The 16,659-nt window shown below is 35.9% G+C and overlaps 1 protein-coding gene across 1 annotated transcript in view; it reads left to right on the top strand.

Moving 5' to 3' along the window:
- LOC110996086 overlaps positions 1 to 16,659 on the top strand; it is a 55,622-nt gene that overhangs the window by 359 nt on the left and 38,604 nt on the right. Inside the window, exons 2-11 of the mRNA XM_045633850.1 lie at positions 41 to 127; positions 874 to 1,006; positions 1,153 to 1,269; positions 2,061 to 2,237; positions 2,905 to 3,000; positions 3,986 to 4,084; positions 4,744 to 4,844; positions 5,323 to 5,409; positions 6,370 to 6,437; positions 7,895 to 8,063. Of these exons, the coding sequence (XP_045489806.1) occupies positions 41 to 127; positions 874 to 1,006; positions 1,153 to 1,269; positions 2,061 to 2,237; positions 2,905 to 3,000; positions 3,986 to 4,084; positions 4,744 to 4,844; positions 5,323 to 5,409; positions 6,370 to 6,437; positions 7,895 to 8,063 (1,134 nt within the window). The remainder of the gene's footprint in view (positions 1 to 40; positions 128 to 873; positions 1,007 to 1,152; positions 1,270 to 2,060; positions 2,238 to 2,904; positions 3,001 to 3,985; positions 4,085 to 4,743; positions 4,845 to 5,322; positions 5,410 to 6,369; positions 6,438 to 7,894; positions 8,064 to 16,659) is intronic.

The raw sequence follows: 16,659 nt of genomic DNA, 5'->3' as shown, positions 1-16,659 counted from the left end.
TGTGTTTTATTTTTTTGTTGATCATATGTATTTATTATAGCAAGCTACAAGGATCTAATAAGATTGCTGTAGCCACAGTTTCCCTTCTAGAGCAGATTATCACAGATGCATCAAATACTAGTGCGTTGTAAGTAACACAGTAATAGTATGTACCTAATAGCAATAATATAATAAATTATGAAATTAATCGACTCCTAACAAGTATATATATATATGCTATGTTGTGTATTCCCTGTAAGTATTTGTATTTGTTTTGTCAGTTTGCACTTAAAATGAATAAGAATAATAATACTTTTAAGTACATGTTGTATACTACTTGCTTATGTAGAAAAATTCCTTAATCTGTCAGGCTAAAATTATCATTAAAAGACCCATGTAGGGTTAGGTGTAATGAATGAATAATATGAACTTGTGGATAGAAGGCGTCACGGGGATTAAAAAATATGTTGGGTAAATGTTAGGTCAATTAAAAAAAACCAGAATGTATTTATCTCAAAACCTGTGGGACATTAACTAAAGATTTCTTTTAAACCGCCACAATGTACTTTCACTGCTGGTACTATATTATCCATTCATTATGTCACCCCCTGTTTATATAAAATCAATTTAAAATACTACCTTTGACTTCGTTAACAGGAAATGAGGTTACACTGAAATACTTTGCGGTCAGCTTTATCAAAAATACTGCTGAGTAATTTAATAGTGACATACAATCAAATAACTTCTTTCACTCCCTGACCCTAGCATCTTCTTAGGCATCATTACATAATCTTTTTAGATAAATATTTGTGGTAAAGTAGCTTATATCCAACATACAAGAGATAGGCCTTGACTCATACAATATATTATAGATGATGTGTTGTCTCTTCTTAGATTGCTTGTTAACGCAGTACGGGGTACTGGGCGTCTCATAACAAAGGCACTGCCGCAGGAGCTCATTGCTGCAAATATGGTGCGTCGCGTATTGCGAGCGATACGAGACGAGCAGAGAGCCTTGGCCAATCAGGTATAAAATTAGTGTTCAAGCCTTGTGTGCATTATGGCGTTAAATCTGAATTGCTCTTGCAATCTGGATTATTTATAAAATGATGTACTCTTTTGTGTGTTTATTTGGCAACAAACTATTTCTAATAAAAAAAATATCTTTTACAGAGTAGTGAATACTCAGGTGATTCACTACAGCGTTTGGTACTAGCAGCACCAAGTCGCAGGGCGACTTTACCTTCTAATCACGACCTGAGGGAGCCTATACGAGATCATATAGCCGAGGTACCTTCAATAATATTGTTCTGAAGAGCTGACCATTACAACAATTTACCATACTATACATATCATTTTTTTTTTAACTTAATTTGAATATCATTGTACTTGTCAATCTTAAACAAATGAATATTAAGTCAAATACCTATTTCAGTTTCTAGGGTAAAATAAATACTCAGTGCTAAACGTTACCCCCTAAGTCAATTCATGCCTTCAAAACTATGTCATATGCGTGTCTAGCAATTTACATAGATACATTATTAATTAATAAAAATATCTTGTTTGTGGTTACACTACTCCATAACTAAAAATAAATAAAATTAGTATTATATAAAACCACTGATGTTGACCGCATGCACGAAAACAATCACTGAAAACAAACACTCTTACCACTGATAAATTAATGACAAGATCATAGTATAAGCTGGTAAACAAGCAATCTATGTGAACTAATAATTCTGTGACTATTGCCATTTAAATAAGATTCTGAATACAAAAATTTATATAAATGGACAGTGTTTGCATAGATATAAAATAACATGATGAAGTTTTCCCCTTTTTATTAATTATTCAACCTTGAAAGCTGTTATAGACTGCACAAGCTTCAAAGGTTCTAGGCATTCCACTTAAGAACTAGGCATACCGGCAACAAGAGAGTTGCTGAGGTGAAATTACCTAAAAGACCTTTCAAGTGGTACAATTACCATGAAATTTCTACCTCACCATCTTAAAGTATATATAAGCCCTCGCAACCTTCAAAGTTCAAACATGGAGACATTAAATGTTCTTTCCAATTTCAGCTTCTTGGAGAATTGGAAGCGAGTAGATCCTCAATATGTGGACAAGCAAAGGAACACATACATGCAGATGAAGTGATATTGACATATGGAGCAAGCAGTTTAGTTGAAAAATTTCTTAAATCATCAGGAACCAATAAAATGAAGATATTGCTTGTTGAGGGACCGAAGCATGCAGAGGTGAGGAGTGTTCTGAATATTTTTATTGAACTAAATTATGCCAAATTTGAATACAAGTACTATTTAAAAGTCAGCGTAAAGCTTCTTTAAGTATGTTTTACCTGTGGGTAGTATAGACACATTTATGTCACTGTTGGCTAAGGAAATTCTTCTAAAACTACAATATGACAATAACTATGAGACTTTTCAGTAATAATAATAGTCAGATTTCTGTATAGTTTTATGTAATTTTGTTTGTTTTTATTATATAATGTTTATTAGTTTCCGTTGTATTCGTATAAAGTGTATTTAAGAACTTCAGTATAATATTGGAATGAAGCTTAGAATTTTACAACTTTCAAATTATACCAATATATAATAATGCAGTGCAGCAAGAAGCATATATTCCATAAATTATTAAATATAATATATATTTATTCTCTCTCTCATTAGAGTATGAAACATTTAAATTTTCTTCTTCAAAAAACTTAATATGTGTATGCATATAATACATCTATTACCGGCTCTATAGCTGGTGACAGATTACAACCTCTGTATTAATAATATTTTTATAATGAAATAATTATTTATTTGCTACATGTATGCATGTAATCCTTCAGTTGCCAGACATGTTCTATATATTTTTCCCAATAGGTAAATATATTTTAAATTTAATATGTGTTTTCAGAGTGCCGCAATGGCAGTCAGGTTAAGTACGCAGGGTCTTAATGTGACCCTTGTCAATGGTGCTGCTGTTGGAGCCCTAATGCCAAGAGTGAATAAGGTAAAATATTAAATTACATATCTGCTTGACTTATAATATTTATTAGAGAGTGAGTCAGGGATATAGCTAAAAAATTGATTTATGACATGACACTTGACATTGACAGTTGACGATTATTTAGCTGTTTGTGTTTATTTAGTGTTTTTGAAAGCACTTAAGGGAGCGTTATTACATACTAAATTGAGGGGGGGCGTGGATTGAATTATGCCTTATTGTAAATATTACTTTCAACTATCCGATATTTTAAAAAAAAATGTGTGTGTCAGCTCCGACGCACGATTGTCTAAACATACGCAAAAAGAGTTTATCCAACTGAAAATAAGATTAATACCATATGAAAGTGTAAATTAACAAATTAATGAAAATAATATACATATATAAATATATATTAATTCAACATTTATTATAACTAATCGGCGAAATATTTTACATTAAACTTTTCACAATAGTCAATTTCAGATGTGAACAAATATTTCATGAGGAATGTTGATAAATTATGTAATTATTATCATCTGACAATTATCATTTATTTTTTAAAATAATCCAACCAAATTAGAAAGTTCCAACCAAAAAAGTAACGAGGTCATTCATCAGAAGATATTTTTACCTGTCATATTTTTCTCATACCGGGCGCCTTATATATGAAAATCGTTACTTAAGGAGTAAACTCCAATAACAAAAATCATTAATTCATATAAGTAACATAATGTACACTCATGAACGTCAAAAAAAAAATTCATTAAATGCTTCTAATTTTACATTTACTGCCAGTTCTCAAATCACGAGCGTAGAACGGAAGAGAAGAACTGGCAATAAACTCTTTTTAATCGCCAAGTTTTCTCTTTTACACCTTATAAAGGTTTAATTAATCACGAAATGTTTTATTATTGGCTACAGAAAAACGTTACGGGGCGTTACATGGGGGGGAGGGGGTTTAGAAGAATTTCAACGCTCCCTTATAAACAATATGACTCTCTTCTTCTAGGTTGTCATAGGTGTCCGAAGTACCCTAGCTGGAGGTGCTGTTTTGGGTGATGGTGGACTTCTAGCTGTGACCACAGCTGCTAAACATTACAGTGTGCCTGTAAGTTAATAATACTGAACTCGATTCAACGCAAGGTTCCTATTAAATCTCATACAAACTCTTATTCAAACCCTACATAGTCTTCTGCAGTCGCCTATGTAGGGTTTGAAACCATTTCTATTGTAAAATAAAAATAAAATATGTTTATTTTCGAATATAATATACAGGTATCATATACCACGTTTTTGTCCATTGGCAAAGAAGACAGAGAGTAAAAAAACTCTCGGTACTCTTTTAAAATAGCAAATCGTCAAACAACACTTATTTTAAAACAAATATAGAAAATTAATTAGAAGTAACCTACCTGCCACTAGTCCCAGACCTTTTTAACAACTAGATAATTGTTAACTTTATAGTAAGCCTTATTACACAGCTTTTCTTTAATACATTTCTTAAATTTATTAAAAGGCAGAGATAAAAGAGCCTCTGGGATTTTTTCAATGCCAGAGGGCTCGCGAGTGCGTTGCCGGCCTTTTAAGAATTGGTACGCTCTTGAAGGATCCTAAGTCGAATGGGTTGGGAAAAACTTCAGTGGGCAGCTGGTTCCACAAAGTGGTGGTGCGCGGCAAAAATCTTTCATCTACAGATTCCAAAACTCCACCACTGAAAATCATTGTATTAATACGAAAGAATAATTGGGGGTTAATTTGTTTTTTCAGGTGATAGCACTGTCACCTCTATACAAACTGTCACCACTGCACTCGTGTGACCACACCCACTTCAACGCCCTTTCGCCTCCGTACACCGCGCTTCCGTATATGTAAGTACTATTATTTATATATGTACTAGCTGCCCCCGCTACCTTTTTAGTACATATCAAAATTTTCCAAAAATCAATTTTTTTTGGAAAATTTTGCTATACTATCAGAGACCAGGTTTTCCGGAATGAAAACTTTTTAGATTGTTGTGTTAATTTCTCTTGATATGAGTTCATGTCATAAGCTTTTAATTAACAAATAAAAAATAGAGCTTAAAGGGTTGAAAATTAAGGGTTGTATGTATTTTTGTTTAAAAATTTTAAAAAAAATTCGTTTATACCACACTTAACTATAACTACTGAATATGCATAACAAATTTCATAATAATCGGTCAAGCCGTTTCGGAGATGAGAACTAACATAGTGACACGAGGATTTTATATATATAGAGGTTTATTTTATTTATTCATACTGACACTACTGTATGCTAATAATTTTATTAACATGCAACATAAAAAGTACAAACATATTAATTTTTCAGGAGTGGTGAGAGTGCTGTGGCTCAGGTATTCGCGCCCATGTGCGATTGCGTCCCGCCAGACCACGTGAATCTATTTATCACCAATTTGTAAGTTTCGCATATCGCTTATATCAGATCAGATACATCTGGACATCAGCCATTAGGGTCATTGGGCCAATTTGACTAATTGAGGATCCTCCCCTGAGGTCTGAGGTCGGATGAATGGTGGACAGTTCCTCTGCATCTCTTTTCATCACAGCGCAGACGCAACAGAAAAGATAGGAATGTAATAAGAGTTATTTCACTATAAAAACCAGCTGCCAACTGAAGTATTTGGAATGTCTTTCAAGAAAATATTACGCATTTTTTAAAAGACCAGCAACACACTCGCTAGTTGTGTGTCCATGGGCTGTATCACATAACATCAGATGAGACACTAGCCTTGTCAAATGTCAAAGGAAAATATTGTATGTATTTGATTTCGGTGTTTCTTTCTCTTCCAAGTTATTCCCCGTTGAACTCAATTCCATACAGCCTGGAACCTTTTCCTTTCAGGAAGAGTAAAAGGTTAACTATAGGTTTACCTACGCCCGAACCCAGACTGTGACAGTCGATCTAATCATATTTGCATCCTAATAACCAAACCCTACGAAGACAATCCATTTTTGGTGACTGATAGAATGCAATCTCTTCGCTCTTTGCACTCATATTTGATAATTTTTTTTAGGTATCTTTTAAGGTAAATAAAACTACTACATGTCTATGTTTAAAACATATCAAATAGCTTTTAATTATTTTAAAAACTGATGTAAGTTAAAATCTTGAGATAGGATATAGACACAGTTGAACTGTCATTGTCATACAAAGTATGTAAAGTATGTGGATAGACCACATACACTGATACGACCTACCTTGGATAGCTTGTATCGACAGATGGCTATTAAAATTCGTCGATTGGTTATTGGTACACTTTAATCAATATATTCGATAAAGATGTCTATCTCAGATGGTCAAAAATGGATTGAGATAGGTTATAGGGTTACCGTTAACGAATGATTTTTTTTTCAGAGGTGGAAGTTCGCCGTCATACATCTACCGTTTGCTCTCGGAATTGTATGACCCCAATGATTATCAAATATAAATTATTGTAAAATAAATATTGTTTGTTATTTGTGTTTTATTATGAAATATATCAGATGACAGCAGTTTTCTTATGCAATTTCGACATATTTCGTATTATATCGAATATGTTATAACTATTAACTAAATATGTAAAATGAAATATTTCTTCATTAAATCAATGCGCCAAGAAAACAAAGAGTGGGCTATATGAAATGGAGGATTTTATTTTTGCTTTATAAAGTACATAATCATATCCTATTAACATCCAAAATGGATTGTAATTATAACATACCAATTATAATCGTTGATTAGCTACGCGGCTTTTCTAGACGATTCCGTTCTTCATGATACAGTATAATCTTAGCATACTTTGTAGTATTACACCTTGTCATTCCGCGGCATGATTCAAGCAAAGGAAGTAAAATGATTCGTTGTGATTACTCGAGATGCAACGTGCTATCCCTCATCGTTATGTTTAAAAAATAGAGACCAAAGATATCAAGTACGTCATGAATGTCATAACTCGTTGCTAGCTTCAGGTCGCAACTAGTGCGTCATGTTGGCAGCATTATAATAACAATGGGCGGGGATATAAATAATTACCCGCAGCGCTTCAAGCGCCAAATATTAGACGGGTCGCATACCTAGGAAAATAAAAGATATCTTCAAAAGTGTTGCAGCGCTTTATTCTGTAACTCGAGTTGTGTAAAGTTTTTAATACACACCTAGTACATACTACATACATACAATGTGTATAGTGTAAATGTGGAGTCGGAAGGGGCGCAGCTCTTTTTATCTTGATATTTTGTTTCTTTAAAAACATTCTTAGTTATGTATGTGCTTATAACGATTCTTTAGTGAGAGTGTATCAGTGAAATTTTGATTTATAGATTTTTAGGAATATCCCATCCGATAAAATTATCATGATTCAACTCAATAATTATGTGAACAGTGACATTGTTTTAAGTGCGCGATAACAACTCTGTCTCGGTCACCTTATTTTCAAACAGTCATATTATCGTGTATACGGTCCCTTATAAATTTATGAAATCCAATTTTTTATATAAAATCAATACTTAATATTGTTTTGTGGAAAACACGGGTATCCTTGAAATAAGATCGTTTATACCCTATTATATCATTCCCATAGCAGGCATTCTAACATAGTAACAATTTCCTCACTTGAATGTATAAACAATCGTCATTATTTAAATTAAACACATTTGGCGGTCGCATTTATATTCGAACTAAAAAAATTTCGCCAGGTGGCGCTAGCCTCTCATTATTATTAATTTCCGTAAAGTTGTCGTGCTTGCGTTCGGATTTCAATCAGTTTGCGCGATCTTCTCGCCGTTGTAGTCATCCCAAAACAAAAGTATAGGGCTCCGTTGAAGTCCTAATTATTATTTTTTTCATTTTAATTTAATAATAGTGTCGCAGTGCAGTGTATTTGTGGTTTTTTGTGTTTTCTGATCGTTGGATAGCGTGGCATCGCCCGCAGCTTCGGCGCAGATCGATAAATTTGGTACCTATGGCGCAAGCAGAATGAGTCAAGGGGGTTCTCGTCGGCCCTACTCACGCGGTGGCCCGCGTTGGCACCCTCGTTACAAGGACTATTGGGACTACGAGCAGAGTTATAGGTAAATTTCAAAATTTCACGCTTATCCGTAAGACTCGTGCATAGTTGGGCGCTTACGAGACGTATGACGTTATATGGTAATTAACATTAATGGTAGCGTGCCTTCTCATCTTGATAAATATTTACTAGTGCCGTGCTGTACATTGCAATAAACATAGTGAATAATAAAATATAACTAATGATTATTTTTATCACTGCCTGTCACATGTGGCATAGTCTTTTACTTACAAATAAAGATACAATATTTGCATAAACATTCTTGATACTTACTTTTCGTATTTACCTTGTCTCGTGTTTTAGTACATTTATTTTTTTGATCTGTTAAGTAACTGGTCTGAATTATAACATAATGTAAGATGAAAAAGACAATTTTTTTTAGCCATTTTGAAACCACTTGAAAAAGTTACAACTACAACTGAAATAATTTCCTATCCACTCTTAAAGAACAAATAGTTTAAATAATTGTATACTGAAATAAGTGTGACATAAGATGCTTCAAGATTTGGAACACATGATTATGTAATTGTAAATACCTAACATAATATACTTGTATATCTAGAAAGATTATTTAATAGTGGAGATTTCACATTATACTTTACATAATTTCATCACACATAAAAAGTTCTGCTATTTGTTGAAGGAAAAATTATGAAACAACTTAATTGTGTTGGCATGATTCAGAGTTGATATTAAGCAGTAAGTAATCTGTCCAGTATAAGTATTATATGTCAATATATTATTAGATTGATATAATTCAAACGAAGTACTTAAGTTTACTTTTGGTGCCCATAGATAATGATCTAGATTTTTCATCATCATTATCTGCTAATTAGCAATATATTTCTACTCTTGGAAGATGGATTAAATTATTAAATGTTCACATGTACATCTGCGTCTAATAAATGTTAACAACCAAGAACCCATAATTAACAGTGGCATGTCCACTTAACTGAATCCATGTTTGGATTGTCTAACAAAATAACCATACTATTAAAATTCCAGTTTTCATTTATTTCAATTCTATACTACATCATTATTTAAGGCAATAAAGTTGTTGAGGATCTTAAGTCATGAACATGCAAGGGAAACCTGGTATTTGTCAGGCCCTGGTAATGCCTGTACATACTGCTGATGACCCATTATTTTTAAAAAGTTACTGCTAAAATAAGAACTAAGTACTGCAGTTAGTTATGAAAATCTAGTAATGGGTGTTGTAATATTGCATATGATTAAATTTTAATTTCGATATATCTATTAGTATGTCTGTTGTGTATCATACAAAACCTTCAAATCATATGCCTTACACAAGGACTTTACACAACTGCGGTCTGTTTGCAAAACTGAATATAGTAAAATGTAATTTAAAATTGTGACTATCAAATATTATAAATAGAGAAATGGTTTTGACACAAAGATACATTACTTTCTTCTTGTATTCACCGAATTCTTATCGAGTATGCATGAAATAAGTCTCACTTTGAGAGTGGCGTCTTAATTAATTCCTTAGTTATGATTTGACACCATTAACCTATAGTTTCTTATTCATTCAATGGTAGATGTGTTAGTTTTCAACCTATTAGTGCATAGGGCATCCTAGATATGCTTCAATAGATTTTTCTTTACCTGTGTGCAACTAATACTTGTCTGGGAACCTAAAACCCACTGTTAAGAAGTCAGGCACAACAGACTGATCACCAAGTAAAAGTTAATATGCCATATATATTATAATAGTTTAACAGATACAGAAATCTACTCCCAAAAAAAGTTTTTCACCACTAGGTGTCAGTAATCTGTGTTGTTGAATCAGTTATATGTTCTTCATTTTATGACATGTGTCGTTTGAGTCACTGGCCATGCACAAAGAAAAACCAAGACACAGCATATCGAGCGGCGTAGATTATAGAAGGCAGCAAAAAGTATGATACGAACGAGGCGAAAAAAATGTCAGTCGACATCCGTGTGCACTATATTTAGGGCGTCGGGACGATGAACCCGAAGGTCGGTTTACCTGCGCCGGCGATGGGTTGTTTTTGCTCAGACAGGTTGTGGGTTTGCCATACATTTTGTATCACTCGCCCGGGACTGAGCTTTATTTGTTTATACTTATTGATATTAAAAGAAAAAACGTGTGGCACTCGGGTACTGCCGCGATACAGCTATTGCATAGCATTTTTATCAACCTATGCGATTGTGATGAATTCTCACTACTCGATTCTCGGTGTATAATAATAAACGTCTGCTTTGTTACAACAATAATTATGTATATTTCCTACACTTCTTATCCTTAAACAACCACACAGCTTTTAGCAATTTAACGTTCGTCTTGGTCAAGCGGATCGGTCCGAATACCCTCACTTATTTTAGATCGTTTTAAGACGACTCGTCATTCTGTTCGTAACATATTAAACAGATACAACCATCAAATAATCTATACTGTAAATTATAAATATTAATTATAAACATAATAAAATTTTAAAATAATAACATATTATCATAAATTCGTTACATCGTGAATCAAGTACAATCCTCAAATAAAGTAGCTTGTAAATTGAATATAAATATTATTTAAAAATAAACGTGTTTTAAAATAATACATTTGTAAAATAATAATAAGTAATCTTAAATTCATTACACAATTAAAATTGTTTATTTATTTTTTATTTATGCAGTATTTTTTTTGACATTAATTCAATCTACCAGACTCAGATTAACAAGCCTATAATATTATAGTCTGTCTCGTGTCTAACGCGTACCGGCCGCGCCTACGTTACGTTAACGTTAGCGATCTCGTCAGAGAGATGTGACACGCAGTATGCGTTCTGTCCTGCTCTAATGCATATTGGGCGAACCTTTATTACGTCATAGTGTGTTAGGTTATTTTCGTTACGGAATTTCTTGATTCGGTCGCCGCGCTCAGTGCCTGTGATAAAATCTAATCTAATAACTTAAAAAAATATGAGGGAAGCAACGGGTGGCCTTATCGCTAACTAGGCATCTCTTCCTAAAACCCATCTAAGGAAAAACCTAAATATATTATGGTTAAAGTGCAAAAACTATGTGAAACCAACTGCCTGCTGCCCATTAAGTATTTCGGAACCAATTCGACTTAGGGTCCTTCGAGAAAAGAGTATACCAATTCTTAATAGGCCGGCACTCGCATCGCCAGCCTTCTGGCAATGCGAGTGTATAAAAAGAAGTGCAAGAGTTAAAAAACAAAATTACAAGCAACACTGAAAAATTATAGAATTACCAAACTTAATCTAAATACAAAAGTTAAAACTTTTGTATCCGAGAGTTCAACTTAAAAGTTGAACTCTCGGATACATCAATCACAATGACAAAAAATGAAGAATAAGAAATACAAGAATTTCAAGTCAATAGATTGAAAAACTTTATTATATTTTATTACTTAAATGATTAAAAAAAAACACGTTTATTTTGGAACATACGATCATCAAGGTATCACTTATTCACGTTAAATTCGAACCTGTAGGCATCCCTACTCATCGGCAAAGAAGACAGGGTCTAGGCCCAGAGAAAAAGCCGGCGTAAAAAATTTTTTATAATATGATGTTTAATATTGTGGAACATTAATTCTATCATCAATAGTTTAAATGTAGCATTTTTGAAATCGGTTCAGTACTTTTAGCTAATTCTTTACAAACATACAAATCTTTTCTTTATAATCTATATATATAAAAGAAAGTCGTGTTAGTTACACCACTTATAACTCAAGAACGAAAGAACAGATTTGAGTGAAAATTGGTATGGAGGTAGCTTAGAGCCAGGAGACGGACATAGGATACTTTTTATCCCGTTCGACAGCGTTCCCGTGGGACTTGACATGAAACGTCAGTCACTATAAAAAGTGGTATAACAAATAAGAATCAGACTTGGAATAATAAAACGCAAATGATAGCTATGTAATTGACGTATAATGACAGCTATGTAATGACGTATATATGACAATTTGATATTTGTAAGAAATCAATATTCAAAATATTTCTATTAAATAAATACGTTTAATTATTTTTACAATTTACAATTTAATTATAATGATAGTGCTATTGCCCATTCGTATAAACAGTGAAGAGAACTATAAAACTCGGTATTGTCGTATGTATACAGTTCATCCAAAGAATGATGAATGTTTCTATTTGTTGTTGTTGTCGAATGACGCATTTAATCGAGTATTGGAACGGGAACGTGAATATGATCACCAGGAATTAAATTTAGTAGTTCAAACGAATGTACCCCTGTTGAAATACCAACAAAAGGAAGTTTATGATACTTTAATGAAGGCAAACGATGATGAAAATGGTGGTTTATATTTCCTAGATGCCCTTGGTGGAACTGGCAAGACATTCCTCATGTCATTAGTTTTAGCAACTGTTCGGGCGAGATCCAACATAGCGGTTGCAGTTGCTTCTTCTGAAATAGCAGCCACATTGTTAGAAGGATGCCGTACGGCTCATTCAGAATTAAAATTACCGTTAAATCTTCAAACTATTGGAGAACCAACGTGTAATATTGCAAAACACTCAGCAATGGCCAAAGTTTTAGCGGCATCGAAAATCATCATCTGGGACGAATGCACAATGGCGCATAAACGTGCATTGGAAGCACTTAACCGAACATTAAAAGATTTACGCAATGAATCGAGATGTTTTGGAGGAGCAATGATTTTACTGTCTGGCGATTTCCGCCAAATACTGCCAGTAATTCCAAGATCTACGGCTGTCGACGAAATAAACGCTTGCCTCAAATCGTCAAATCTATGGCGCTATGTGACGAAACTGCAGCTGACAACAAACATGAGAGTTACATTGCTTACTGATAAAAAAGAAGAAAAAGAATAAAGATGTAGATGACCTGAACTACATAATGGTATGCGTTTGGTGGTTAGAAAATTGAAGAACAATGTAATTTACGCTACGATAATGATAGGAAAATTCAAAGGTGAGGAAGTTCTTATTCCGAGGATCCCGATGATCCCAACCGATATGCCGTTTGAATTTAAAATCCGATACGTCTTGCATTTGCCATGACCATCAACAAATCACAAGGCCAATCCTTAAAAGTTTGTGGTTTAAATCTAGAACATTCATGTTTTTCCCATGGTCAATTATACGTGGCATGTTCACGGGTCGGAAGACCATCAGCGTTGTTTGTTTTTGCGCCTGATAATAAAACAAAAAATGAAAAAATGTGTATCACAAGGTACTTAAGGGAAGAGCAACCTATGTACTAAAATACAGAAATAATAATGAATGATTAATGTAGGTATTTAATTTTTTTGTATTTTTTCCAATAAAAAAACCCAAACTGCTTATTTATTGCCATTAAGGCGGAACAAAGTTCGCCAGGTCAGCTAGTATTAGTATAGATCAAATGGTAATTTTGTCCAGGTCATACACACTCCTAATTCTGATACTGTCCAAAATTATTTTACTTACTGTATACATATAACGAAGTATAGGATACATATACATGTTTTTTTATGTCTAACTTGACTAAACCAAAGAGATTCTACAGTTTTTTAGACGCATACAAAACAGCTGTTCATAATCAGTTCTTTGAACCGTAGGATAACGTACGAAGCCAGCCATTTGTTCACACCAGGTGCATATGGGCACAGTTCGTTGCTATTACATCCTGTGCAAACTAAAATAAAGCGTTTTGTAAAGTAGTACATAAGAAGTATATAATGTTAGCTGGGTAAAGCGAAAATAAAAACGTGTGTGAAACCGGATTTTTTTTTATATAAATCAATATTTAATTTAATAAATCAGTGGTGCTACAACCTCTTTAGGTCCTGGCCTCAGATTTCTGAATCTGTTTCATGGATATTTTTTAAATCTAATAGGCTAGTAGGTGATCAGCCTCCAGTGCCTGACACACGTCGTCGACTTTTTTGGGTCTAAGACATGTCGGTCGATGATTTCCTTTCACCGTTCGAGCAAATGAATTAAATGCGCACATAGAAATAAAGTTCATTGATGCACAGCCCGGGATCGAACCTACGACCTCAGGTATGAGAGTCGCACGCTGAAGTCACAAGGCCAACACTTTTTTTAAGGAACAGGGGTAAACGGGCAGGAGGCTCATCTGATGTTAAGTGATACCGCCGCCCATGGACACTCGATGCTAGAGGGCTCGCGAATGCGTTGCCGGCTCTGGGTAGCTCTGGGTTATTTGAGTTTCTATGGGCGATGTCAATTAATATGAAGCGAGCTAAAAAAGCGACTAGTTTAAAAGAATATACCATGCGGAGAAACACAATTTGTCACACACAGAAGCCTAATCTCCTACTGACCTATACACAAAAAAACGTTTGCGTACACTAGTGTACATACGTAAGAAGTGAAACATATTTTTCGAAAAATTATCTTCTATAGGCAACTTTACAAAAATTGGTTAGATAAAGTTTAACAAAAGGCTTTTATCTAGACATGATTACAATTATTTCATTTTACTTAATTACTACAAAGATTATTATAGAATTTCATTTTTGTTTATTATATTCGGCCTCTGTCGCCGAGGTGGTTCTGCAGGGAATGGAACTCTTTATTCCTTTTTCTGCGGTGCCGATCGGTGGCAAGTCTCAGCCCTGGTTTAAGCGTTCTTGCAAGACAGCCTCGCGTCGAAAGCGAGAATGCTTTAAGGCATGGGCAGAAGCGGCGAAATCTCGTGATGCTAATACCAGCGAACTCAAAAAAGCATATAACTCAGCCTCCAGGTCCTTCAAACGGGAAATCACTAAAGCAAAGTCAGAGCACATTGCCAGATTTGGCGAGAGATTGGCCCAACTCCCTTCGGGGACTCGAGCCTTCTGGTCTCTAGCCAAAGCTGTCCAAGGGAATTTTTGTCAGCCCTCCATTCCACCATTGCACAGGGAGGATGACTCGCTGGCCCACACTGCGAAGGAGAAGGCCGACCTTTTAGGCTGTCTCTTCGCGTCCAACTCGACTTTGGATGACCGAGGGAGATCACCACCGAGCATTTCACGGTGTGATTCTTCGATGCCGGAAGTTACATTCCGGCAACGTGCTGTCCGTAAAGCATTATCTTCCTTGGACATACATAAGTCGAGCGGGCCGGATGGTATTCCTCCAATTGTGCTGCGTACTTGTGCTCCTGAGTTGGCTCCGGTCTTAACGCGCCTTTTCCGGTACCTGTACTCGCTTGGCACTGTCCCGGAGTGCTGGAAGATCGCATCGATACATCCGATCCCTAAAAAAGGCGATCGCTCCGATCCGTCCAACTATCGCCCAATAGCGATAACCTCCTTGTTCTCCAAAATAATGGAATCCATTATTAATTGCCAGCTCCTGGAGTATCTGGAGGGCCACCAGCTAATAAGTGACTCTCAGTACGGCTTTCGTCGTGGTCGTTCGGCTGGTGACCTTCTTGTATACCTTACGCATAGATGGGCGGAGGCAATTGAGTCCAAGGGGGAGGCTCTAGCGGTTAGTTTGGACATAGCGAAAGCCTTCGATCGGGTGTGGCACAGAGCACTGCTCTCGAAGCTTCCAGCCTATGGGCTTCCCGAGAAATTATGCGATTGGATCTCCAGCTTTCTGGCCGATCGGAGCATCAAGGTCGTCATCGACGGAGCATGTTCCGACCTTAAACCCGTGAACGCTGGGGTCCCACAAGGCTGTGTTTTATCCCCGACCCTGTTTCTTCTGCATATCAATGATATGTTGCAACTTAGCAACATTCACTGCTATGCGGATGACAGCACTGGGGACACTCTTTACACTGGCCGGGCAAGTATTTCTCGGGCAGATGTCGATGAGTACCGGAACAAACTTGTGTCTGAAGTAGAAACCCTACTACGTGGAGTCTCTGACTGGGGCAGACTAAACCTAGTCCAATTTAACCCCAAAAAGACACAAGTTTGCGCGTTTTCCGCTAAAAAAACACCCTTTGTCGCTACTCCTCTTTTCGAAAACACTCTCCTTAAAGCCACAGCCAGCATTGGAATACTTGGCGTTGACATATCGAACGACGTTCAGTTTCGCGGTCACTTGGAGGGAAAGGCAAAATTAGCCTCCAAAAAGCTCGGTGTGCTCAGCAGGGCGAGACGGTACTTCACTCCGGGCCACCGCTTGCAACTATATAAAGCGCAAATTCGGCCCCACATGGAGTACTGTTCCCACCTTTGGGCGGGTGCTCCCCAGTACCAGCTTCTTCCACTTGACCGTATTCAACGAAGAGCGGTTCGAATCGTTGACGACCAAAATCTCTCCAAGCGGCTTGATCCTTTGGCGTTGCGTAGAGATGTGGGGTCTCTCTGCATCTTCTACCGCATTTACCATGGAGAGTGTTCAGAGGAGTTGTTCGGATTAATACCTGCAGCTGAGTTCCATCATCGGACGTCGAGGCAGAATACGAAATTCCACCCGTATCACCTCGACGTCCGCCGTTCCACAACTGCGCGTTTTTCCAGGCAGTTTTTGCCGCGCACCACCACTCTGTGGAACCAGCTGCCAACTGAAGTATTTCCGAACCAATTCGACTTAGGGTCCTTCAAGAAAAGAGCGTACCAATTCTTAAAAGGCCGGCAACGCACTCGCGAGCCCTCTGGCATT

This window comes from Pieris rapae, chromosome 24 (assembly GCF_905147795.1).
Source record: "Pieris rapae chromosome 24, ilPieRapa1.1, whole genome shotgun sequence".
In the NCBI taxonomy this organism is placed as follows: domain Eukaryota; kingdom Metazoa; phylum Arthropoda; class Insecta; order Lepidoptera; family Pieridae; genus Pieris; species Pieris rapae.
This window is presented reverse-complemented; position numbering and strand designations above follow the sequence as displayed.